A 25202-nucleotide genomic window follows, 5' to 3' on the forward strand; every position below is an offset into this window, starting at 1 on the left:
CTATGCTAATGTTTCCTATGCTATGTGCATTCAAAATCATTTGTACATCCTATATATAGGCCATGCCCGCTCGTTCAGTCCTGAGAGGTTGCATGCATAACAACACCTCATTCAGTCAATCACCGGCCTACCTACCTGCTTTCACTTTCAAACTTGTCATTATTCGCAGCCTTGGCCCTTCCAATTGCCTTCCTTGCACAGCCTATGAGATTGCTGGATTGGCTATTACGATGCCAATGAGGGCGCGGTTAACATCGGGAATCCCGGGAGGTTGTCTGGATAAAAAGTTTGCGGGGACATTATTGTGAATCTGTATCCGTGCGAGTATGACCGACGCAGAAGAGCAGAGCGCCCCATCGTTGGCACCAGTGGAAGAACCGCCACAGCTGGAGAGAAACATTTTAGGTAGGGAAAGTATAATTACTAGTGGCGAAGAGACCTTCCTTGACAAAAGTTTGAATACTTCGTTAGTGTTGTATGTGTGTGAATTTATCAAGGCAGCAACATTGGCCAGGTGTTTCAAATCAATGCGTAAAAGATGTCAGCTGGCTACAAATTGGGTAGATAGAAAGTGCGTAGGCTATATTTTCATTGTTTTGTCAGTTTGTAGTGCTTGGGTCATGTGAATCAATTGGAGTAGCCCACATTGCACACCCAGGTCAAATTATGCTGAACCTATAAGCAGTTTTTGGAATGCATCATTTCTCGAGTTCCACGTCCATATTTTACGCACTGACTTGGGGTTTAAACAATTTCATATAATTGGTTTAAAAATCGACTCAGACTATGACAGCAATGTTGATAAATATTATTCAAGAAGCGCAGACAACTTGTTTTCAAATTACCCCTCGCTGGTTTGTGCGGTTGGTATTATGTGCCAACCTGTTTATACGCACTCGGTTTTATAAATGAATTAAAACAAATGTAGTTATCGACGTGGTTGAATGTAGGCTAATGCTGTCAAAATAATACTCTAACTTCACTTTCAGATGTTACGTTTTCCAAGGCGGAGGGAATTCGTTCACAGGTGTAGGTCATTGATTGAGCATCGATTGAAGTTTGATTTTTCACATCTGACAGTCCTTCGGATCAAAATAATCACTTATCCGTACTTATTCGCCACGTTCGGGCTTTCATAAAATGTCTTCAGCAATGCATTGCGCAGTAGTACACATTATTTGACTGAAGTTGCAATTCAACATTCCAATATCGGTGGAAATTACCTTTCTGTTTTTAGTTGCAACTACTGGGCGTATTATGTATTGCACTAACCACGATGTCGAAACTTTAACTGTTTTCACAGGAAGCACTAGTCCCACTTGCCCTAGTCCGTAGGTTATAGTCAAGTATTGTTAATGATTGACGCGAATGCCATATCCTGCAGCCTAGCTTGAAGTACTTTGGTTGATAAAAGAAGTTGCGATAAGGGAGAACATTTTAGACATTATGATCATGTATTATTTTCCCGTTCAGTCTTCAGATACTATTCATTGATGGCCAAGTGACTTAAAGGTTTGACTTGAATTTGATATTTGTGAATAGTATTTATCCGAAAGTCTGAGGGCCTTTCTGTTACTGACAACTGTTTTCTATGGTGGTTTTACTTTTCGTGTGTACAGGGCTCATCTGTAAAATACCTTTTGATCCCAGCATGAATCCCTAATAAAATAATGGTAAAAAAAAAATAAACTTTCTTTTTGCAGCCTCTGCAGTCCAAGGCACGGTGAAATGGTTCAACGTGCGCAATGGCTATGGCTTTATCAACAGGTACCATGTTATGTGCTAGAAGGTGCCCCTGAATCATTTATTTTGTCTGATGTGCAAGGAAAATGTACACTAATGGGCATTACTTTTGTCACAATGCATACACATCGTAGTACAGCTATCTGACAATTTAACATGGATATGGTTTGTCATGGATGGGAGATGTCATTGCTGATGTTATTTTTCCCCCTCAGAAACGACACCAAAGAAGATGTCTTTGTTCATCAGGTAAGTCCAGCAAGATTAAGTCCATGTCAGGAAGAACACCTGCTTAATACCACTGGGTCACATTCATTAATGCGCACTGTTCTACAATTGAAAAGGAGGGTTTCCTATTGGACCAGTTCAGGTAGTCCCTTACTGTTTCAGTCTGCTTTCTTCTGTTTGGTGCCTAGTGAATACAACCCTGTATCACATCACCCAATCCATCTGCTGTTTAGACTGCCATCAAGAACAACAACCCCAGGAAGTTCCTTCGCAGTGTTGGAGATGGGGAGGTGGTGGAGTTTGATGTGGTTGAGGCCGCCAAGGTAGGTAAACCTGTAAGGATGGCTTTCATTTTATATCACCCATAATTAACAAGCCTTAAAGAGGTATCACAATTCAAATTGTGACCGACCTTTTCATGCCTCTGACTTAGTTGTAAGCCATGTTCAGTTTTATGCCATAAGGTGTGCAGCTTTCTACATTCGGAGACATGTCAAATGAATGGGAAATATTGATTGTGTGAACTATCCCTATTCAATGTCACTAAAACGGTTTGAATTGCACATTGAGAATTCAATAACAATTTCATTGTCTTAAATGTCTCTCCAACAAGCTCTTTCCCTCTCTCAGGGCTCTGAGGCAGCCAACGTGACCGGGCCTAGCGGGGTTCCTGTGAAAGGCAGCCGCTATGCGCCCAACAAACGTCGCTTCCGCCGCCGCCGCACCTCCCCTCACAGCCCTCAGCCCGACGATAAGGGTGACGGCACCTCTGTCCCCACCTCGGAAGGCGAAGTGGAGAATGGTGGTGAACGACCCGCACCACGACGACGCAGGCCCCGCCGACCCAGACGGGAAGGACGAGAGGTGAGTAGATGGATGGAAAAGATGCATCCCAACAGTTTAAAGTTCCTTTCCCTCCATGTTGACTTACTTGAAGAGAAACAGATGGTTAAAGTAATATTTTTTAATCGTTATTTAACTAGGCAAGTCAGTTAAGAACAAATTCTTATTTTCATTGACAGCCTAGGAACAGTGGGTTAACTGCCTGTTCAGGGGCAGAACGACAGATTTGTACCTTGTCAGTTCGGGGATTTGACCTTGCAACCTTTCGGTTACTAGTCCAATGCTCTAACCACTAGGCTACCCTGCCGCCCCTATGGTGAATGGAACTTCCTACCAGCAACTTCCTTCCACTTTAATTTACTAGGAATATTCTTGTTTTAATGTCTGCAAATGGAGGGATGGGGTTGAGGAAGTTTGGACCTCATCCTGTGGATATCTGTTGTGTAATCAGTTCTCTCCCCAGGGCGAGTCAGGGGAACAGGAGGGAGCAGTGCAAGGCGACCAGCAGAGGCCACCACCACGCAGGTTCAGGCCCCAGTACCGCAGGTGAGACTTGTGACATGGCATTCTTTTGCTGGCAGATTTATTTGGGATAGGATCTTAATGTCAATGGATCTTTTTGAGCCCATAGGCCTATTTGACTCTACATTTGACTTTGTCCCACGCCACCTAACCTTCTCAGGCCATTCCGTCCTCGCCCACCCCCTGGGGAGGGTAAGCAGGATGGCAGCGCCCCCACCGAGAGGCAGGAAGGCCAGGCAGCGGACGGACAGAAAGAGGTGGAGGCCCAGGAGGTCCAGCAGACAAACGGGAAGCAGGCCAATGAAGACGGCCAGAAACCCCGCCGACAGTTCAGCCGCCGCAGGCAGAGGAACTCCGAGTCGAACACTGTCTCTAAAGTGAGCCACTCAGTGCTGCCTATGTAATGTTGTGCCGGAAATTCCTCTCCCTGTACAATATGTTACATGACAAAGTTTCTCCTCTGTTCATATCTTAGGATGGGACAGAGAAGCCAGCCTTGGGGCCTAGCACCACCCCTCAGACCTCCAAGCCAGCTGACGTCAAGGCCTCCCCCAAGTCTTCCCCTAAAGGCTCCCCCAAGATGTCCCCCAAGTCCTCTCCCAAAACCATCCACAAATCACCAGAGGTACGAGGCACCCCAAAGTCTTCTCAGTACTTCTCTTTCTACTGTTTCTTCTGGTCATAACTTGGCTGCTGAAGTCTAACTGTAGGTATTAATTTATGTAGTCTCATTTTAATATAGATTCTTTGGGTAATTATGGCAATTAAGTCTTAAATCTTCCTTTCCAGGCACCTGCCACGACAGTTCCCGTGGCGGCAGAATGACTCCTCTGAGCAGATGGTGTCACGTGACCTCAGGCAAGCGGTGCGACTCCACGCTAAACTGATGCAACCTTTCAGGGGTTGGGTGGAGGAGGGGTTTGGGTTACGCCTATTGCACTACTACATTGCACTACAAAACCGCATCGTAGGCCATATTGTAGCTGATGTCACTAGTATGTGACCATTTAGTTCCTTAAGTAATTAGTTATTTTTCTACATGGGTTTTTAGAGGAATTACATAAGTCTTTTGATGAGTTTGAAAGCACCAGGTGGATTTTGCCTTTCCTGTTTCCTTTATAATTTTGGGACATTCTGGCGTTCAATGAATGCCCACCTATATTACAGGTGTAATTTGGTTGCCAATTGAAGACTCAAATCCTGTGGGACCCACTGATTGTTTTGAGGTTTTAAGTTGTGGCATTTTGTATTCAGTTTATTTTGTTTTAATGTCGGGCTCTCTCCTCTTGGCATCCTGTCGGTCTCGCTCTGTAGGTCCTATGGACCGTTAGACGCAGTCCCCATCTAACAGTACATACCCACCTGACTTGTCTACACACTGTGTATGGGAGAAGGGGAAGAGAGGAAGGGATATAGTGGGTTGTCTGTGTTTACAATTGAGAAAATACTCATTTTTAGAAGAAAGTGTGAACCTGCTTGGATGCCCATTTAAACCACAAAACCCACAGCAAGTTCTTTAATTGACTGAGAATGGCACAAGCATTAGAGCGGCTCCAGCCTCTATTTAAGTTTGATAACATGAAAGCAAAGCAGGTGTGAGTAGTGGTACAGTCTGGGACCTGACCCCCCCCCCCCCCCCCCAGATTCTAAAACATGCTGCTGCCCACCCCCCCTCATAAAGGCATGAGGCTGGTTTAAAGAAATATTGTACTTTTTTGGTTTTGTATGTGCTTGTTTGGAGGAGATTATGTGCAATGTCAGTATCAGAATGTCTATAAAAATCATGTTTGCAAAGACTACAATGCATTTCTTTGTATGGTCACATTATTCAGTAAAATGTCTTTAATCACATTTAGTGGGGTAAAACTGAAGTTGGTCATTTAATTTCTTCAACTCAAGCTCCAGTAACAACATTTCATCTAAACTATAACTTGACTTAAGTTGCAGTATATTTAATGTGTTTTGACACTTCTTGGGATGTTAATATAAGAAATGACTCGTTGAAATGTCGGGTCCTCAACATGCCCATGTTTGTCAAATGGGGACAATTGTCACATGAACCACATCGCGACACTGCATATATTTTTCTTCTTCCACACTACATAAGCCACAGGTCCTCCCTGTACAAATGTTCATGAAGACTGTCGCTCAACAGTACATTTAGGAGTTTAGGGGCAGATGGCTGCTACTGTATCAGAGCCCTGTTGCCATATCAACTATGTTTGGAAACCAGTAGAATGAATACTAGTAGTGCTCACTTGGGGCCCTGTCCCATTCAGAAACTTAAGATATACTCCTATATGGGAGTGGGTGAAGTTTGAGTATTTTGTAGATCCTTGTGCAGTTTTTGTCAAGCAAACCAGCACATTGCATACATTAAGTACTTAATACAGGATTTCCTCTGTAAAAGGAGTCTCTATAGGCTGTACATTGAGTCGCATGTTAAAGCGGTCCACTATTTTGTGTAATCAAGTTTAGGGACACTGAAGTGGGTTGCTAGTGGTGGAGTGGTTAGCCTGCTATGATACTTGTATTAACTTATCAGAAATAAAATACCTCAGTCAATGCCACACGCCATAGCTTTGTAAAAAGGTACATGTTTTTTTTTCACCCATATTCTCACCATCTCTGAAAACATATATTTGTAGATAAAGTGCAGAAATACCAGTTTCTCCAAGTCTCTTTCCCTTGAACATCTGTGCAGTCTCTCAGAATAAAATCACCCCCATCTGTACATGAACACTGGGGGTGGGGTAAATGCCTAAGGTTCAGAAACATTCTAGTTCCTGATCACCCATTATGGGTTGCTCTGGTAATAAATCTCCCACCCCACTGACCCTTCACCCTTTCTGGCGTCTATTCAGTTGGTGCAATGCTTAGTAATGTTGTGTAACCTTTTCCTTGACTCAATTCCTGCAACCCCTGATTCTGCCAATATTTTTCACTCTAGCGTAATTTCCCAGTGGCAGCTATTGCATCAACTATGGCCCCCATCCCAAACAGATTCCACCTCCCTATCCCTCGACCCACACGCCAACGCCCCCTTCCCTACTTGATATGTCTAGACGCAACTCGATAAATGGTGAAAGGATGTTTGGAATGAGGCCCAAGCCCACCCCCAGTACCATTTCTCTTCCTCTACCCTCTTCCTCTACCCCCTTCCCTTGCCCACCACCCCACAGTCTGTCTGGCCTCCTGCCCACCTTCCCCAATTGCCCTATGGGATCCCTTCAGTTGAGGCTCCCCCCCTCCCCCAGGTAATCCAGCTCTGTGCTGCGTTTTCCCAGCTCCATGTCCAGGTCCATATCTATCATGGCGGGTGAGTGTTTGCTGAAGGTGTTGGAGATCTGGTCGAACGTCTTCCCCCGTGTTTCCGGCACACGGAAGAAGGTGAAGATGAGGAAGAATAGCAGGAGCGCAGCGAAGATGAGGAAGACATATGGCCCACAAAGCTCCTGTGGAGTGGGAGAGGAGGGAATATGTTCACTGATGTATCTTAAGAAATTCATTCACTCAACATTTCAACTCAGACACCATCCAATCGACTTCACTGATCAATATCCATTATATTACAATCCCAAAATTCCCCCAAAACACCAGTGACCACTGTACTTACAGCAACATATTGGAAGCCAAAGCCGATAATGAAGTTGGCTGTCCAATTGGCGAATCCGGCCACGGCCATAGCAGCGGGCCTGGGGCCTTGGGAGAAGAGTTCAGCCACAAAGAACCAGGGGATGGGCCCGGGGCCCACCTCGAAGAAGGCCACGAAGCCAAAGATGGCCAGCATGCTGATGTAGCTCATCCAGGGAACACTGTCCTGCCAAGCGAAAGGAGATGGTTTAGCCAGAGGTACATGGCTGGTGAGCGGAGGACTGATCACAAATGACTGGAATGGTATCAAACACAAGGAAATCATGTGTTTGATGTGTCAATACCATTCCATTCATTACATTCCAGCCATTACTATAAGCCCGTCCTCCCCAATTAAGGTGCCACCAGCTGCCTGTGGTACATGCATAGAAATAGTCATACCACCCATTATGGCCTCATTGACATGAATAGGGGGCCCCTTCTATACTGAACAAAAATATCAATGCAACAAATTCAAAGATTTTACTGAGTTACAGTTCATATAAGGGAAAAAAAGGTTGGCGCATGGATCAGAAAACCAGTCAGTATCTGGTATGACCACCATTTATCACATGCAGTGCGACATCTCCGTTGCATAGAGTTGATCCGCTGTTGATTGGGGCCTGTGGAATGTTGTCCCACTCCTCTTGCTGTGTGAAGTTCCTGGATATTGTTGTGAATTGGAACACGCTGTCGTACACGTTGATCCAGAGCATTCCAAACATGCCCAATGGGTGACGTCTGATGAGCATGCAGGCCATGGAAGAACAGGGCCATTTTCAGCTTCCATGAATTGTGTACAGATCCTTGCGACATGGGGCCGTGCATTATCATGCTGAAACATGAGGTGATGGCGGCAGATGAATGGCATTACAATGGGCCTCAGGATCTCGCCACATTCAAATTGCCATCGATAAAATGCAATTGTGTTTGTTGTCCGTAGCTTATGTCTGCCCATACCATAACCCCATCGCCACCATTGGGCACTCTGTTCACAACGTTGACATCAGCAAATCGCTCGCTCACACAACACCATACACGTGGTCTGAGGTTGTGAGGCCGGTTGAAGGCACTGCCAAATTCTCTAAAAGGACGTTGGAGGAGGCTGATGATAGAGAAATGAACATTAAATTCCCTGGCAAAAGCTCTGGTGGCCATTCCTGCAGTCAGCATGCCAATTGCATGTTCCTTCAAAACATGACACCTGTGGCATTATGTTGAGACAAAACTGCACATTTTCGAGTGAATCTTTGTTGTCCCCAGCACAAGGACCAATACTTTACATGTTGCGTTTATATTTTTGTTCAGTGTAGTAATTTTATGTCTATGGATACATTATTCCAGTCCACCAAAGTTGCCATTATGATAATATGTTAATGGCTTAATGAGCTTGTTGGTATTCGTTTGGAACTGACCAATAGGGCGAGAGCCATTGTCATGACAATGGCGCAGCCGCACATTCCAGACAGGCCCAGCATGTGTAGTGTCCGGCGACCAGTCCTCTCAACCAGGAAGAGCTGTTGATTGGATAAGAACAAGGTGACAAACAGGTCAGTAACAACAGGTCCGTGTCATGCTCGCTCATTTCTAATTGAGGAAAAACTTTGCAGATGATTCGGTCTGAATTTTCCAACTGGCGTTTGCCTAAGGAATTCTCCAATCTTTATGTAGGGGCTTTCTACAGGATGGAAACACAAAAGCGATGGCTTAAGAAGTTTGCATTTTAAAATCAAAGATCAACCCTCAACCCAATCAATAACATTAAAAAAAACAAATCATGACCTGGCAACCCAACTCTGGCCGATTTGGAGGGGAAAGTCTAGGTTGGGTCGACTCACTACGTTATCTTCTTTGTTCAGTGATAAAGGTGAAGAGTTAAACAGTAATGGAGGTGCCTGGTTACAGGACCTTGCAAGCGTACCGAGACCACGGTGAAGGCACAGTTGACCACGCCGGCTCCTATAGTGGCGTAGACAGGACTCTGGACCCCTGCCTTCTGGAAGATACTGGTGGAGTAGTAGAAGATCTGGACAGGAGAGAAATAGAAGACAGTTGGTCAAGGAACGTGGTCCAGCTTTTTGAGTAATACTGACCAAATATGTGCCGAAAGGCAATATGGTTTGTGTAACGGTGGAATTGTCCATTCTAACATTGATTCAAATTGTGAAAATGGCCAAAGAGGATTGACTGTGGAAGAGTTTGAACACACACACACACACTTTCCCTTTGTTTTGCTTTATTTTGACAAAACACAGCTTATCTGGAGACTCAACACAGCAAGGTTACAGCAACACAGACAGACACACCCTGACACAAACTCAACCAGGTGTATAACACACATTGGGACATTTATTAATGAACCATTTTACCATGTCTCAGAATAGAATAGTACAGACCAGAACATAATGCGTAGAATATTGTAGAACAGAACTATGTCCTCTGGCACGTACTGCTTGGCACATTCTTGTTTAGTTCAAATAAAACAAAAGAGTAAACACATACACAATCCATGTCTCAAGCCTTAAAACTCCTTCTTTAGCCCGTCTCCTCCCCTTTATCTACACTGATTCAAGTGGATTCAACAGGTGACACCAAAAAGGGATCATAGCTTTCAACTGGAATCACCTGGTCAGTCTGTCATGGAAAGAGCAGGTGTTCCTAATGTTTTGTGTAGTCAGTTGAACGCTATGATCCCTTTTTGATGTCACCTGTTGAATCCACTTCAATCAGTGTAGATAAAGGGGAGGAGACGGGCTAAAGAAGGAGTTTTAAGCCTTGAGACAATTGGAACATTGATTGTGTTTGTGTGCCATTCAGAGGGTGAGACTAAATATTGAAGTTCCGTTGAACGGAGTATGGTAGTATGTGCCAGGCGCACCAGTTTGAATATGCCAAGAACAACAACGCTGCCAAGTTTTTCACACTCAACAGTTTCCCATGTGTATCAAGAATGGTCCACCACCCAAAGGACATCCAGCCAACTTGACACAACCGTGGGAAGCATTTGAGTCAACATGGGCCAGCATCCCTGTGGAACACTTCTGACACCTTGTAAAGTCCATGGCCCGACGAGTTGAGGCCGTTCTGAGGTGCAACTCAATATTAGGAAGGTGGTCCTAATGTTTGGTATACTCAGTGTATATGTTTGTATTAATAACATAACATATTGATAACATTTTTGGAGAAGAATCTGTCAACCTTATCTAGCTATGATAAGATATGAACTAAGTAACGGTGCATTGCAGCCCATGTTTAACTAATGTGAACTCAGTGGTATGTTGTGAAGGCTTGTGGAGCCAGTCAGCTTTCTGTGTTGAAGGTAAACAGATGTAAACAGTAGGAAGGCCTGGTCAGTCTCTCCCAGAACCCCTAGCTGTCAGTCACCGTGGCAACAGGTGCCTGTGAGATGATGGGAACTATATGGTACTCAGCGTTCAATCACCCAATCACACAATAAAGTCCTAGACACGGCTACAAAGATCCTTAGACACACACACACACACACACACACACACACACACACACACACACACACACACACACACACACACACACACACACACACACACACACACACACACACACTCTTCCCCACTCTCCTCCCTCTAGTACTCACAGCGTTCACCCCGGACAGCTGTTGTGAGAGTTGCAGTAGGATGGCGATGATGATGGGCTGCCGGTACATGGGGGAGCGGAAGAGCTCTGCGATGGACACCTTCCTCTCCATGTCCATCCTCCTCTTCTCCTCCTTCATCTCTGCCAGCATATCCCCCACTTCCTGTCTCCCCGTCAGCCTCCTCAAGCCTAGGGATGAGTGGGAATGAGAATCAGGCTGAGAATATAACTTCAGATGGGTTTCAGAGTGTGTGTGTGTGGTGGGGGAGGCTGACTTGTTCTGGGGTTGCCCAGACTCCCTAGCCCCCCTGTTATTCAAACCCTGCCCCTGTTCTGCTTGTGGTCCTCTCCGTTCATCCAGAAAGAAAAAGAGACAGAGAAAGGAGACAAGCAAAAGAGGCCATCAGAGTGTCCTGGTACATGGTCGTGACTGGATCCTCACCGCTCTTGGCGTGGTGCTCCTGGGAACGGATGATGTAGAGGAAACGGGGGCTCTCGGGGCAAAAGGGCAGCAGCACCATCTGCAGGACAGTGGGCAGAACGGTCACACCCACCAGCACTGGCCACAACTCCTCACTGCCCAGCAAAGACTCCAGACCCAGGACCTAAGGAAAAGGTAGGAAGGGGGAGAAAGGGAGAGAGGAAAGGAAAGCAGAGAGAGAGAGAGTGAGAGGGAGGAAAGAGAGAGAGAGAGCGAAAGAGAGAGGGGAAGGAAGGAAGGAAGAAGAGAGAGAGAGAGAGAGAGAGAGAGAGAGAGGAGGAAGGAGAGAGAGAGAGAGAGAGAGAGGAGAGAGTGAAAGAGAGAGTGAAAGAGAGAGGGGAAGGAAGGAAGGAGAGAGAGAGAGAGAGAGAGAGAGAGAGAGGAGGAAGGAGAGAGAAGTTGACTACTTTAATACTTGTTCAGATAGATGTGTTGTGGAGAACAAACACCATTCTCTGGCCTGTAGAGAAAAAAATATTGTGTGGTCTGAGAGCTGTACCTGTGCCATGAGAATCCCTGTGACGATAGCCAGCTGGTGGAGCGTGCCCAATGCCCCTCGCAGACTGGTAGGGGCTATCTCACCCACATACATGGGCACCAGCCCCGATGCCAATCCTGGGAGAAAGAGAATGAGGCTCCAATTCAGAAACTGGTACGCCAAGGTGTGGAGAAAACCGAGCAGAGATAGTGGTTCCAATGAACTATTTCACTGGTCAGTACTGTTCATCTACAACCATAGAAAACAATATAGTCTGTCTACAACTGCACCACTGAAAAGCCATTCAAACAGCATTAAACCACATCAAAACACATTTCTGAGATAGTCAATCTGCAGGATGAGTGCTGACCACAGTATGCACCGATGACGAATCGTCCCAGAATCATCATCTCGAAGGACCTGCTGATCTTGGCCATGCCCATCAAACCTCCTCCGATGAAGGCAAACAAGTTGTTAATGAGCATGGCTTTCCTCCTGTCAGAATAAAGAGAAATATATTAGTTATCATTGGTATACTAGAAGTAAATATGTTATTAGTTGTTGGTTTGCAGATATACAATTGATATTTGTGAGTAGTGTGTGTTCTGGCAGTTAGACAGTATAAGAACAGGTCTTCGACAATTCCGGCATTTAGCCTCTTAATGGCAGATCACAAAACAGAGATAATGCCTCTGCTGATATATCCATGTTACAAAGTGTCATAGGAGAAAGTGTCACAGGCAGGGTTGGGGAGTACAAGTAAGGGATTACAAAAAACTGTAATCCGTTACATTACAAGCAAAAATATTGTAATCAGATTACAGATTCTTTTGAAAAACTAGATGATTACCTCAATAATTACTTTTAGATTCAGAAAGGATGTTTGATACTTTTCTCAATGACATTCAAATCAGAATTGAAAAAAGGCACGAGTTTAAGTTTGTTCCACCTGAGCGAGTCTGACCACAAGTCAGAGACCACTATGATGACACACCAAATGTGTTTGATGGATCGTGGGAAAAGAGCAGGAATAGGCTTTTGTAGGCTACAGTCCAATGGTGCGACTGCTGTCGGCATCCAATGACTGTCCAACTTAAATAAACGCTTGGAGGTAAGGATGACAGCAGTGGTGTAGTCTACGGCTATACGGGTATCACTTAGTATTGATATCTACATAGTGCATTGATGTGAATCACACTGCTGCTCTCTCATTTAGCTATTTGCGATTTATGGATTGTGGTTGTTGTGGATGGCTGTTCGCAAATCTAAATGTATAGTTGATGGTTGAATCCAAGAAGTTTAAGCTGCCTATCACTCTTTGCTTTTGAAACCAGTGGACAGCCAGAAAAATGTGTTCTTGCAACAGCTGCATAGTGCGGATCCCAGCCTATGGAATAAAAGTCTGTCTAATTCATGATGATAAAAAAAATGGACACATGCTCAAACTTGCACACTTTTGATAGACTTAAAGGGACAATCTGTAAGTTTGCCCACCATGAGAAACTTAAGTCTAGGGGGAAAGACCGGCTCCGGCTTTCTTACTCCCACTCTACTCCATTGGGATCCCCTTTCAATCACAGAGGGCTCTGGGTCTGTGTCCAGATAACATCCCGGCTTGGGTTACAATAGGAAACTGAGTTGAGCCACTGCCTAATAACACAACCCTGCCCAGTAACACTTTCTCCCACTATCCATAGGGAACCATGTTGGATCTGACTGACACAGTCACTCCCACTGTTTTTCCTATATATTTCTCACTGCATTGTTGGGAAGGGCCCATAAGTAAGCATTTCATTGTTAGTCTACAAAGCATGTGACAAGTTTGATTTGCTAACACTATCCATAGGGAACCACATTGGATCTAACTGACTGACACTATCTATGGGGAACCATGTTGGATCTAACTGACTGACACTATCTATGGGGAACCATGTTGGATCTAACTGACTGACATAATCTATGGGGAACCATGTTGGATCTAACTGACTGACACTATCTATGGGGAACCATGTTGAATCTAACTGACTGCCATAATCTATGGGGAACCATGTTGGATCTAACTGACTGACACTATCTAAGGGGAACCATGTTGGATCTAACTGACTGACATAATCTATGGGGAACCATGTTGGATCTAACTGACTGACACTATCTAAGGGGAACCATGTTGAATCTAACTGACTGCCATAATCTATGGGGAACCATGTTGGATCTAACTGACTGACACTATCTATGGGGAACCATGTTGGATATAACTGACTGACATAATCTATGGGGAACCATGTTGGATCTAACTGACTGACATAATCTATGGGGGAACCATGTTGGATCTAACTGACTGACATAATCTATGGGGAACCATGTTGGATCTAACTGACTGACACTATCTATGGGGAACCAGCTTGGTTTAACTAGGCAAGTCAGTTAAGAACAAATTCTTATTTACAATGACGGCCTACACCAGCCAAACCCAGATGACACTGGGCCAATTGTGCACTGCCCTATAGGACTCCCAATCACAGCCGGTTACGATACAGCCTGGATTTGAACCAGGGTGTCTGTAATAATGCCTCAAGCACTGAGATGCAGAGCCTTAGACCACTGTGACACTCAGGAGTGCTGACAACTATGCATTAGGTGGGTGTATCAGTGTGTAGGTCTATGTGTGTACATACTAGCCCTAAGTCTGTGAGAAAGTGAATACATCTGTTTATATACCTCTACATCTATGCAAAATAAAAAACACATGTGCTATGATATTTACAAGTGTGTGTGTGTGCTTGTGTGTGTGTGCTTGTACTTGTGTGCATATGTGCATTCTGTGGGTGAGTGTGTGTCTGTGTGTCCGCTCCCGCATGCATACATGTGTGTATCATCTCTCCTACCTCCCCAGCCACTCTGAGATGACGCCCACACAGAAGGAGGAGATCATACCGCCTATAGAGAAGATGGCTACGGACAGGGACCAAAGGGTTGTGAGGGTACTGCTGGGGATGGGCTCTCCATACCGATGCACCCATGTAGCGTTGTAGTCCGCTTCAATGATCTGGACAGGCAGGAGAAGAAATATGAGACATTTGATAGAGCTAATATTTTTTCCTTAGGAAGACTATAGTCTAGTCCCAGGTCTGTTTGTGCTGTCCCAGCATAACAGTGATCATAGGAGTTGGTAAGACACAAACTGATCTGGGACCAAGTTAGGAAGACAACAATGTTGTCAAGATAACAAAGATAACATTTCTTTAGTTGGTTGGAGCGTTGTGCTTCCTTACAACACCAGAGTTGTTGGTTTGATTCCTGCATTTTGGGCTCCCGAGTGGCACAGCGGTCTAAGGCACTGCATGTCAATGCAAGAGGTGTCACTACAGTCCCTGGATCAAATACAGGCTGAATCACATCTGGCTGTGATTGGGAGTCCCATAAACCGGCCCAGCATCGTTGGGGTTTGGCGGGGGTAGGCCGACATTGTAAATAAGAATTTGTTCTTAACTGACACGCCTAGTTAATTTTTAAAAAATAATTTCAGAGTGGATAATATTTGGTTGAGACGTTGATCAATGAAATTACAACCTACATTCCATTGTGTTTCAACGAACAGCGGAACCAAATGACCTGGATTGCAGTTCGAGATTCTGTGTAGGTTATTACAGCCATTGTGAAGATCTCCACAGACCTGCGACAACCTATGCATGCTATCTTGAACATGCACGACTTACTGTATTACAAAAGTAATAGTGAACTGTGTTTGGTTGACAAGGCAACCAAATATTAACATTTAAAGGAGATATATCTACTGCATGGATAGTTGCATCAGAGCAACTGGCTTAATCCCATCCTTGAACATATATTTTTGGTTGAGTTGGAGACGTGAATCCAATTTATAATTAGTTAACTTGTCAACAAGTTAATAGGCTATTTATTATATTTCAAAAGTTATACTGAATTGTGTTTGGTTGTCAACACAACCAAATATCAACATTTGATAGAGATGTATCTTCTGCTTGGATAGTTCCATCTGTACCACTGACTTAGTCTGGCTTTAATTCCAGTTTGTCTACAAATTAATCATTGATATGTTGGATTCAGGTATCCATCGCAACTAAATCAATTCCAACTGTAAATAAAGTTTGATCCTATTCTTTTTTGTGATATCCAATTGGTAGTTACAGTTTTGTCCCATCGCTACAACTCCCATACGGACTTGGGAGAGGCGAAGGTTGAGAGCCATGCGTCCTCCAAAACACAACCCTGCCAAGCTTCATGACACACTGCTCACTTAACCCTGAAGCCAGCTGCACCAATGTGTCAGAGGAAACACTGTACAACTGTCAACCGAGTCATCCTGCATGCGCCTAGCCCACCACAAGGAGTCACGATGAGACAAGGACTTCTCTGCCGGCCAAACCCTAGCCTAACCCAGATGACACTGGGCCAATTGCACACCATCTCACAGTCAAGGCTGGCTGCTACACAGCCTGGGATTGAACCCGGGTCTGTAGTGAAGCCCCTAGCACTGCAATGCCTTAGACCGCTGCACCACTCAGGAGGCCCTTAGTCCAATTCCTGAGATGGATACCTGAATAAAACATATTAATTATTCATTTGTAGACAAACTGGAATTAAAGCCAGACTAAGTCAGTGGTACAGAAGGAACTATCCAAGCAGAAGATACAGCTCCTTCAAATGTTAATATTTGGTTGTGTTGACAACCAAACACAATTTAATGTAACTAAATATCATAACATTTGAAATCAACCAAAGCTTGAAACCCTAGTCCTATTTAGGTTTTAAGCTGCTTCTTTTATGATAATGGTTATAACGTTGACGATCTGATGTTGTTTTAAAGGTACAAATTCAACATATTGTATACAAGGGTAAAAATATGTACGTAGACATTTTGTTACTATGATGACATAATCCCGTGGTTAAAATTTTACCCTCAAAACAAGTTGATTACTTTTTTACAAATCCAATGTATTTTCTACATAGATTCCACGTCACAATACATTGACAAATTACGTTGAAACAATGTTAATTCAACCATTTTGTGCCTAGTGGGATGGCATGGGAAACATATACTGAATCTAGGTAGTAAGTGTATGCGAGGCCTCACAAAGTGTTACTTGTTCCTTGAGATAAACACTTTGGTAATGGAACAGAGAGAGATATGCTTTGTGTGAATACTAGGACAAACTGTTCTGTGCAGGCCAGCTATAACCACAACCCAAAACTCTGTGCCTCTTGCCTGCCAATATGACTAACTTCCTACTCATTAATCCCTTACCTAGGCAGGTAGCCTAGCAGTTAAGAGTGTTGGACCAGTAACCCCCGAAAAATATCTTGGTGTGTCCTTGAACAAGACACTTAACCCTAATTGCTCCTGTAAGTCACTTTGGATAAGAGAGTCTGCTAAGTGACTAAACTGTCATTTAACACAAATAGATGTCAGTTCAGTCTAAAGGTTGCTTTGGGCCTGAGGGTTTCGCCTGGTAAATAGATGGCACAGGGGTCAAAGTTTTGACACTCTGAGTTAAGAGTGTCAAGGGACCGAGACTCATGACCAGAGGAGCCACGTCGGTTGTAAGGCCCCTCTAAAACACAACTCACTGACTCCAAGTAAGTTCCTCTGTCTGACTCACTCACTGGCTGTATCTAAATACAGGTACTAACACTTGAATGATACTGCTGTATACCCACAATGCAATATATGCAGCATGAAACAATGCTACATTTGATATAATGTGCTCTCTCCATGACATTGACTGACCAGGTGAATCCAGGTGAAAGCTATGATCCCTTATTGATGTCATTTATTAAATCCACTTCAATCAGTGTAGATGAAGGGATGGAAACAGGTTTAAGAAGGATTTTTAAGCCTTGAGACAATTGAGACATGGATTGTGTATGTGTGCAATTAGGAGGGTGAATGGGCAAGAATAAAGATTTTGGAGTATGGTAGTAGGTGCCAGGCGCACCGGTTTGTGTCAAGAACCGCAAGGCTGCTGGGTTTTTCACGCTCAACAGTTTCCCATGTGTATCAAGAATGGTCCACCACCCAAAGGAAATCCAGCCAACTTGACACAACTGTGGGAGGCGTTGGAGTCAACATGGGCCAGCATCCCTGTGGAACGCTTTCAACACCATGTGGAGTCCATGTCCTGACAAATTGAGGCTGTTCTGAGGGCAAAGGGGGGTGAAAGTCAATATTAGGTAGGTGTTCTTAATGTTTGGTACATTCAGTGGATTTGATGTATGGTAGCTAACATATGTTCCAATATATTCTCTATATTAGTAATTACCAGATATATGTTCTGACATATGCCACTTCCACATCAAAACCCCATGACCCAACCCCGACTAACACATTTTACGAGAAGGGGGCTTTAGGATAGTGAATCTAAGGGAATGTCTAGACAGCAGCGAGAGCATCTAACTATATCTATATGGTTCAGGAGGCTGTACTGGACGTGCACTATGTAGTGTCCCACTCCGAACACGACACCATCTGCCCTTGACTCTGTCTCGGCATGAACCCTCTGCAAACCTTGTGAGTTTCGCCCCCCCAAAGCCCAAAATAGCCCCTTTTTCCCATGACACCAGAATCACTGCCTTAAACCCCTCTGCCTCCAATTGCACCCCTCAGCTGTGAAGGATACCTGAGATGGGGGGGGGCAATGGAGGGGGTAAATAGATGTGTGAATTGTGAAGGCTTGTAGATGGGTAAGGGGAGGAGGGGTGAGGGGGTGGTGAGGGGTAAGGGTTGAGTAGGGGATGAGGGGTGAGGAGAGGATGAGAGGTGAGGAGGGGTGAGGAGTGGGTAGATGGGTGAGGAGGGGGTAGATGGGTGAGGAGGGGATGAGGGGTGAGAAGGGGATGAGGGTGAGGAGGGGATGAGGGGTGAGGAGAGGATGAGAGGTGAGGAGGGGATGAGGGTGAGGAGGGGATGAGGTGTGAGGAGAGGATGAGAGGTGAAAAGGGGATGATGGGTGAGGAGGGGGATGAGGGTTGAGGGATGATGAGGGGTGAGGATTGGAAGGAGTGGTGAGGGGGGGTGAGGGATGATGAGGGGGGATAAGGGGGATGAGAGCTGAGGAGAGGTGAGGATGGTGGGTATTTTTGGCAACGCTGTGTGTTTCGTCATGCAGCATGTGGTGCACACACCCCCTGGTGTTGACATTACTCAGATGTTCCCCTGGACACCCCTCGCTCTTTCTGATCTTTCCCTCTCTTGCATCCAATCTATTTCTTCCTCGCTCTCTCTTTGTCCATCTCCTATTCTCTAAAAGTACATCCTCACTCTCTCTATTCCCCCTTTACCTCTTTTCTTTCTCTATTCCCCCTTTCTCTCTCTCTCTCTCTCTCTCTCTCTATTCCCCCCCTCTCTCTCTCTATTCTCTCTATTCTCTCTCTCTCTCTCTCTATTCTCTCTATTCTCTCTCTATATTCCCCCTCTCTCTCTCTCTCACTCTCTATTCCCCCTCTCTCTATTCCCCCCCTCTCTCTCTCTCTCTCTCTCTCTCTCTCTCTCTCTCTCTCTCTCATCGACCAAGTTTCAATACATAATTGTTTGTACTAACATTAGGATGTTGCTTTCAAAACACATAGGGCTTGTTTTCCAGTCACAGATTAGGCTAGATTAGATTAGAAATAGCTTTCAATGGAGAACTCCATTGAGAATGTTTTTTAGTCCAGGACTAGTCTTAGTTTGTGTCCAGGAAACCGTCCCATAGACTGTACTGCACTGTGAAAGTCAACCTATGGTGTACAAATTCACTATATATACAATGAGTGGATTCGGCATTTCAGCCACACCCGTTGCTGACAGGTGTATAAAATAGAGCACACCGCTATGCAATCTCCATAGACAAACATTGGCAGTAGAATGGCCTTACGTCATAGGAACATCATAGGATGCCACCTTTCCAGCAAGTCAGTTTGGCACATTTCTGCCCTGCTAGAGCTGCCCCGGTCAACTGTAAGTGCTGTTATCGTGAAGTGGAAACGTCTAGGAGCAACAATGGCTCAGCTGCGAAGTGGTAGGCCACACAAGCTCACAGAACGGGACCGCCGAATGCTGAAAGGCGTAGCGAGTAAAAATTGTCTGTCCTCGGTTGCAACACTCACTACCAAGTTCCAAACTGCATCTGGAAGCAACGTCAGCACAAGAACTGTTCGTCGGGAGCTTCATGAAATGGGTTTTCATGGCCGAGCAGCCGCACACAAGCCTAAGATCACCATGAACAATGCCAAGCGTCGGCTGGAGTAGTGTAAAGCTCGCCGCCATTAGACTCTGGAGCAGTGGAAACGAGTTCTCTGGCGGGATGAATCACGCTTCACCATCTGGCAGTCTGACGAATGAGTCTGGGTTTGACCGATGCCAGGACCTAATCGCCCAACATCAGTGCCCAACCTCACTAATGCTCTTGTGGCTGAAGCAAGTCCCCGTAGCAGTGTTCCAACATCTAGTGGAAAGCCTTCCCAGAAGAGTGGAGGCTGTTATAGCAGCAAAGGGGGGACAAACTCCATATTAATGCCCATGATTTTGGAATGAGACATTCGACGAGCAGGTGTCCACATGCTTTTGGCCATGTAGTGTACCTGGTCCTTAGTGAAAACAACAACAATAATCGGTTTTAGAAAAGGTCATGCTAGAGGTATTAATTCCCAGGCCGGTTCTTAAACAGCAACTCTCTTTGACTCACTCATAGAGCACAGGGAGCTGTTTTCAGTCGCTGCCCTTTATCAGTTGAAACGGCGAGACTGAGCTTAGATGGGTGGAATCAAGGGGACATCTGTGTAAATGCCAACTCACTACCTGTCTCAGGTAGTTTTGCAGCCACACTCCCCTATCAGTGTGTGAAATGAAATGAGACAACACATTGAAGAGTTCTTGGTTAACAGTTATTCCGATGCTGAACCGTCTCACCTGGTTTTGAAGTGTATTACACTTAAGTATGCAACCGTCTGAGAACCATGGTTCTGGCACTAGCATCTATGTTTGCAGACCCATGTTTCATGATAACACTTTTGGTGCAAACATGGCATCTATAGGAAATTCTAAATCCCAATTTGCAGAACTCTGTATCAATAGCTCTGGTTGATGAGTGCAAGTCGGTCTTACCTTCTGAGGAGCGTTGATGACACCTATGTTGTACCCAAACTGAAAGGAACCCAATACAGCAGTGAACACTGAGAGAGCAAGGGTTCCAGTCACCGTCTGTAGAGCACACACAAGAACACAACACCTCACTGTTACCATGATGCAATTGTGTGGTTGTTCAACAAAGAGATTGTGTGAAGGATGTGGAGAAGATGGACCATCTAGAAAGGTATGGTTTGTTGCACAGACAATGTCATGTCCATACACAGACAATGTCATGTCCATACACAGACAATGACGAAACTGCTGTTGTAAGATGACCATGGTCTAGACTGTTTACAAGCCTCTATATTTTGGGAACTCTCCTGTCTTAGTAAAGGCCAAAACTACACACATGCAGACACACACACGCACAAACAGACCCCACATCCCTCCAGACACACCTCTCTAATATCCACTATATATACAGTGGGGTAAAAAAAGTATTTAGTCAGCCACCAATTGTGCAAGTTCTCCCACTTAAAAAGATGAGAGAGGCCTGTAATTTTTATCATAGGTACACTTCAACTATGATAGACAAAATGAGAAAAAAAATCCAGAAAATCACATTGTAGGATTTTTTATGAATTTATTAGCAAATTATGGTGGAAAATAAGTATTTGGTCAATAACAAAAGTTTATCTCAATACGTTGTTATATACCCTTTGTTAGCAATGACAGAGGTCAAATGTTTTCTGTAAGTCTTCACAAGCTTTTCACACACTGTTGCTGGTATTTTGGCCCATTCCTCCATGCAGATCTCCTCTAGAGCAGTGATGTTTTTGGGGCTGTTGCTGGGCAACACGGACTTTCAACTCCCTCCAAAGATTTTCTATTGGGTTGAGATCTGGAGACTGGCTAGGCCACTCCAGGACCTTGAAATGCTTCTTACGAAGCCACTCCTTTGTTGCCCGGGCGGTGTGTTTGGGATCCTTGTCATGCTGAAAGACCCAGCCACGTTTCATCTTCAATTCCCTTGCTGATGGAAGGAGGTTTTCACTCAAAATCTCACGATACATGGCCCCATTAATTCTTTCCTTTACATGGATCAGTCGTCCTGGTCCCTTTGCAGAAAAACAGCCCCAAAGCATGATGTTTCCACCCCCATGCTTCACAGTAGGTATGATGTTCTTGGATGCAACTCAGCATTCTTTGTCCTCCAAACACGACGAGTTGAGTGTTTACCAAAAAGTTCTATTTTGGTTTGATCTGACCATATGACATTCTCCCAATCTTCTTCTGGTTCATCCAAATGCTCTCTAGCAAACTTCAGACGGGCCTGGACATGTACTGGCTTAAGCAGGGGGACATGTCTGACACTACAGGATTTGAGTCCCTGGCGGCGTAGTGTGTTACTGATGGTAGGCTTTGTTACTTTGGTCCCAGCTCTCTGCAGGTCATTCACTAGGTCCCCCCGTGTGGTTCTGGGATTTTTGCTCACCGTTCTTGTGATCATTTTGACCCTCACAGGGTGAGATCTTGCGTGGAGCCCCAGATCGAGGGAGATTATCAGTGGTCTTGTATGTCTTCCATTTCCTAATAATTGCTCCCACAGTGGATTTCTTCAAACCAAGCTGCTTACCTATTGCAGATTCAGTCTTCCCAGCCTGGTGCAGGTCTACAATTTTGTTTCTGGTGTCCTTTGACAGCTCTTTGGTCTTGGCCATAGTGGAGTTTGGAGTGTGACTGTTTGAGGTTGTGGACATGTGTCTTTTATACTGATAGCAAGTTCAAACAGGTGCCATTAATACAGGTAACGAGTGGAGGACAGAGGAGCCTCTTAAAGAAGAAGTTACAGGTCTGTGAGAGCCAGAAATCTTGCTTGTTTGTAGGTAACCAAATACTTATTTTCCACCATAATTTGCAAATAAATTCATTAAAAATCCTACAATGTGATTTTCTGGATTTTCTTTCCTCATTTTGTCTGTCATAGTTGAAGTGTACCTATGATGAAAATTACAGGCCTCTCTCATATTTTGAAGTGGGAGAACTTGCACAATTGGTGGCTGACTAAATACTTTTTTGCCCCACTGTAACTGTGGTACTAAATGAGAAAGGATCTTTGTAGCCATGTCCAGGACTTTCCTGTGTATCGTGTTATTGGGTAAGTGAACGATGAGTTGCCTATAGTTCCCATCATCTCACAGGCACCTGTTGCCACGGTGACTGACAGCTAGGGGTTCTGGGAGAGACTGACCAGGCCTTCCTACTGTTTACATCTGTTTACCTTCAACACAGAAAGCTGACTGGCTCCACAAGCCTTCACAACATACCACTGAGTTCACATTAGTTAAACATGGGCTGCAATGCACCGTTACTTCACATCCTATCATAGCTAGATAGGGTTGACAGTTTCTTCTCCAAAAATGTTATCAATATGTTATTAATAAAAACATATACATGGAGTGTTTACTGTTTTGTTTCAACTAAACAAGACTGCAAGCAGTTCCCGTCAGAGGACATAGTTCTATTCTACAATATTCTACGCATGATGTTCTTGTCTGTACTATTCTATTCTGAGACATGGTAAAACGGTTCATTAATAAATGTCCCAATGTGTGTTATACACCTGGTTGAGTTTGTGTCAGGGTGTGTCTGTCTGTGTTGCTGTAACCTTGCTGTGTTGAGTCTCCAGATAAGCTGTGTTTTGTCAAAATAAAGCAAAACAAAGGGAAAGTGTGTGTGTGTGTGTGTGTGTGTGTGTGTGTGTGTGTGTGTGTGTGTCTGCGTCCCACATCGTACAACAAAGAAAACATTTCTAGTCTAAAGGCAAGAGACACGCTCTATTTCACTTCACAGAACGTGCTTCACAACATGTCAACTGTAGCCTGCATATGTAGAACATATTGGGAAAGACAGAAACAAATGGGACAGAGTTGAGGTCAAGGCAAGATAATATTGTTTCTCACTGTCTCAGATTCTGTCATCAGCAACCAATTTAAACGTACCGGCATTTTGATATAACAGTTTGGTGATGTGTTTTTTGCTATTGTGCCACCAATCATGAAAAGAAAGAATACCTCAACGATGTTGAAATCCTAGTAAGTCTAAGAAGAATGGTTTTGAATTGAAGTGTCAGTAACCTTGTTGGCGTCAGCTGTGGGAAGGAACAAGGTACAGGTTGTACTGGGTGATCTACCAACCAACCCATATTCATCTCAGCCCTGATCAGTAAGCACGCTCTTCTCTCTGCTGATCAAGGTCACTATATAGGACCAATAAAACTACGGGCTCTCATGTCCAAAATAAAGGTTGACTTTATGTTTTGTCAATTTTGTCAGAAAATAGAACATTATGTTTTGTTTAATATATGAATAGCAATTGTTATAATTATTCTAATAGCCCAAAATGTCAAATTTAATTTCACTCTCAATAGAAACACTATGTCGTTTCTTATCTTGTTATATTTGACTGACACTAACAAACAGCGGTTGCTCTGTCCTTATTTTGGTCAACCATGTTGTTGTGAACCACGTCATAGATCACAAGATTCTGCAGTGATATTAGTGACCGTTTGCTTGGATGGAGTCATCATTGTCATCATTGTATGCACATGCGAAATTACATTGAAACAACGTTGATTCAACCAGTGTGTGCCCAGCATGATTCAATGCCAATGGCAGACCAGTTATTTTGTCAGGTGAAAAAAAAAATCGATCATGCACTCAGAGGAGGATGAGAATAAACAGATAGAGATACTTATATATATATATATATAGATTCGGATAAGAGTGCGTGATCGATTTTTCTTTTTCCTAATGAGAGCCTACAACTTGGATTATAAAATATAAACAATACATGTATAATTTGATGAATAGATAAATTGATAATTATGCTTTTACAGTCGTAGAAAAAGGTTTTAAACAACACAATATACATTTTAAATCACACATTATGCAGAGACATGGGCTAGACTATTGAAAATCAGTGTCAATAGTGAGTAAATTATACTTCATCCATCATAGGCTACTCAGTGTTAGTGCGCATGAAAACATTTAATTGCAATTTACTTATTGCAAATCAACTATTTTCTTATAAAAACGAGTGTTGTTTAGATTACCTCCCCTCCGAGTTGCTGAAACCCAGACGGCATGTCTTTGACAGCGCGAGACACAGATTACAGTCGGTGACAGTTGTGTCCCGCTCCCCCGCGCGCTATCCCAACTGGACACCACGTGAAAAAAACTCAATTGGAATAAGGACAATAAACCTGGTACTTGTATTAGAAGTCGAAAGGAAGAGTAAAACCCAAGACAAAAACTGGAACCAAAGTGAAAACGGACGATGTGGCGATAGTTCTAAATGTTTAACGTGTCCTCTCTTTGAAGTTTGTGGAGCGTCTGGGTCCAGTTTGCATATAATGACATCAGTACACCGGCGCACAACTCTTGGTATTTTCAAACGACGGAGAGAAGGTGCGGAGGGAACGAGGGGCGACGGCAGGGCGTTTTAGCCGCCCCCTACTCTTGAAGGCCTGTCACAGAGGTCGTCTTTTGGGGTGAGACGGAAGCAGAAAGCCA

At 44.2% G+C, this 25202-nt stretch overlaps 2 protein-coding genes across 8 annotated transcripts; one reads left to right on the forward strand and one right to left on the reverse strand.

Annotated features, from left to right (window-relative positions):
- The first annotated feature begins 283 nt into the window (after positions 1 to 283).
- On the forward strand, positions 284 to 5142 carry LOC115133610 (Y-box-binding protein 2-A-like). 7 transcript variants are annotated; one of them, XM_029667028.2, is made up of 9 exons: positions 284 to 405; positions 1704 to 1767; positions 1959 to 1992; positions 2205 to 2306; positions 2602 to 2835; positions 3266 to 3360; positions 3497 to 3713; positions 3812 to 3961; positions 4126 to 4258. In XM_029667028.2, the coding sequence occupies exons 1-9, from the start codon at positions 327 to 329 to the stop codon at positions 4159 to 4161; spliced, it is 1011 nt and encodes a 336-aa protein (XP_029522888.1). In that variant the 5' UTR covers positions 284 to 326; the 3' UTR covers positions 4162 to 4258. The 7 variants fall into 7 exon arrangements, with proteins under 7 accessions (XP_029522888.1, XP_029522890.1, XP_029522889.1 ...); XM_029667030.2 differs by having other exon boundaries at positions 287 to 405; positions 2205 to 2294; XM_029667029.2 differs by having other exon boundaries at positions 288 to 405; positions 3278 to 3360.
- Positions 5143 to 5232: 90 nt separating this feature from the next.
- LOC115133603 (solute carrier family 2, facilitated glucose transporter member 4-like) lies at positions 5233 to 25193 on the reverse strand. The gene is made up of 11 exons (XM_029667014.2): positions 24743 to 25193; positions 20665 to 20760; positions 14429 to 14589; positions 11914 to 12038; positions 11565 to 11680; positions 11027 to 11189; positions 10586 to 10773; positions 8891 to 8995; positions 8385 to 8486; positions 6953 to 7156; positions 5233 to 6791 (listed from the first exon to the last, which is right to left on the reverse strand). Exons 1-11 carry the CDS (start codon positions 24773 to 24775, stop codon positions 6567 to 6569), a joined length of 1518 nt encoding a protein of 505 aa, XP_029522874.1. The 5' UTR covers positions 24776 to 25193; the 3' UTR covers positions 5233 to 6566.
- Between the last annotated feature and the right edge of the window lie 9 nt (positions 25194 to 25202).

The sequence above is a fragment of the Oncorhynchus nerka genome, linkage group LG8, assembly GCF_034236695.1.
Source record: "Oncorhynchus nerka isolate Pitt River linkage group LG8, Oner_Uvic_2.0, whole genome shotgun sequence".
NCBI lineage: Eukaryota > Metazoa > Chordata > Actinopteri > Salmoniformes > Salmonidae > Oncorhynchus > Oncorhynchus nerka.

Bases quoted from the DNA above. Each gene is read 5' to 3' on its own strand.
- LOC115133610 (XM_029667028.2), top strand. From the start codon at position 327: ATGACCGACGCAGAAGAGCAGAGCGCCCCATCGTTGGCACCAGTGGAA. The intron at 1,993-2,204 runs GTAAGTCCAGCA...TCTGCTGTTTAG, and splicing joins AAGATGTCTTTGTTCATCAG to ACTGCCATCAAGAACAACAA. The intron at 2,836-3,265 runs GTGAGTAGATGG...TTGTGTAATCAG, and splicing joins CCAGACGGGAAGGACGAGAG to TTCTCTCCCCAGGGCGAGTC.
- LOC115133603 (XM_029667014.2), bottom strand. From the start codon at position 24,775: ATGCCGTCTGGGTTTCAGCAACTCGGAGGGGAG. The intron at 20,761-24,742 runs GTAATCTAAACA...TGTGCTCTACAG, and splicing joins TTCAGCAACTCGGAGGGGAG to ACGGTGACTGGAACCCTTGC. The intron at 10,774-11,026 runs GTGAGGATCCAG...ACTCATCCCTAG, and splicing joins GGAGCACCACGCCAAGAGCG to GCTTGAGGAGGCTGACGGGG.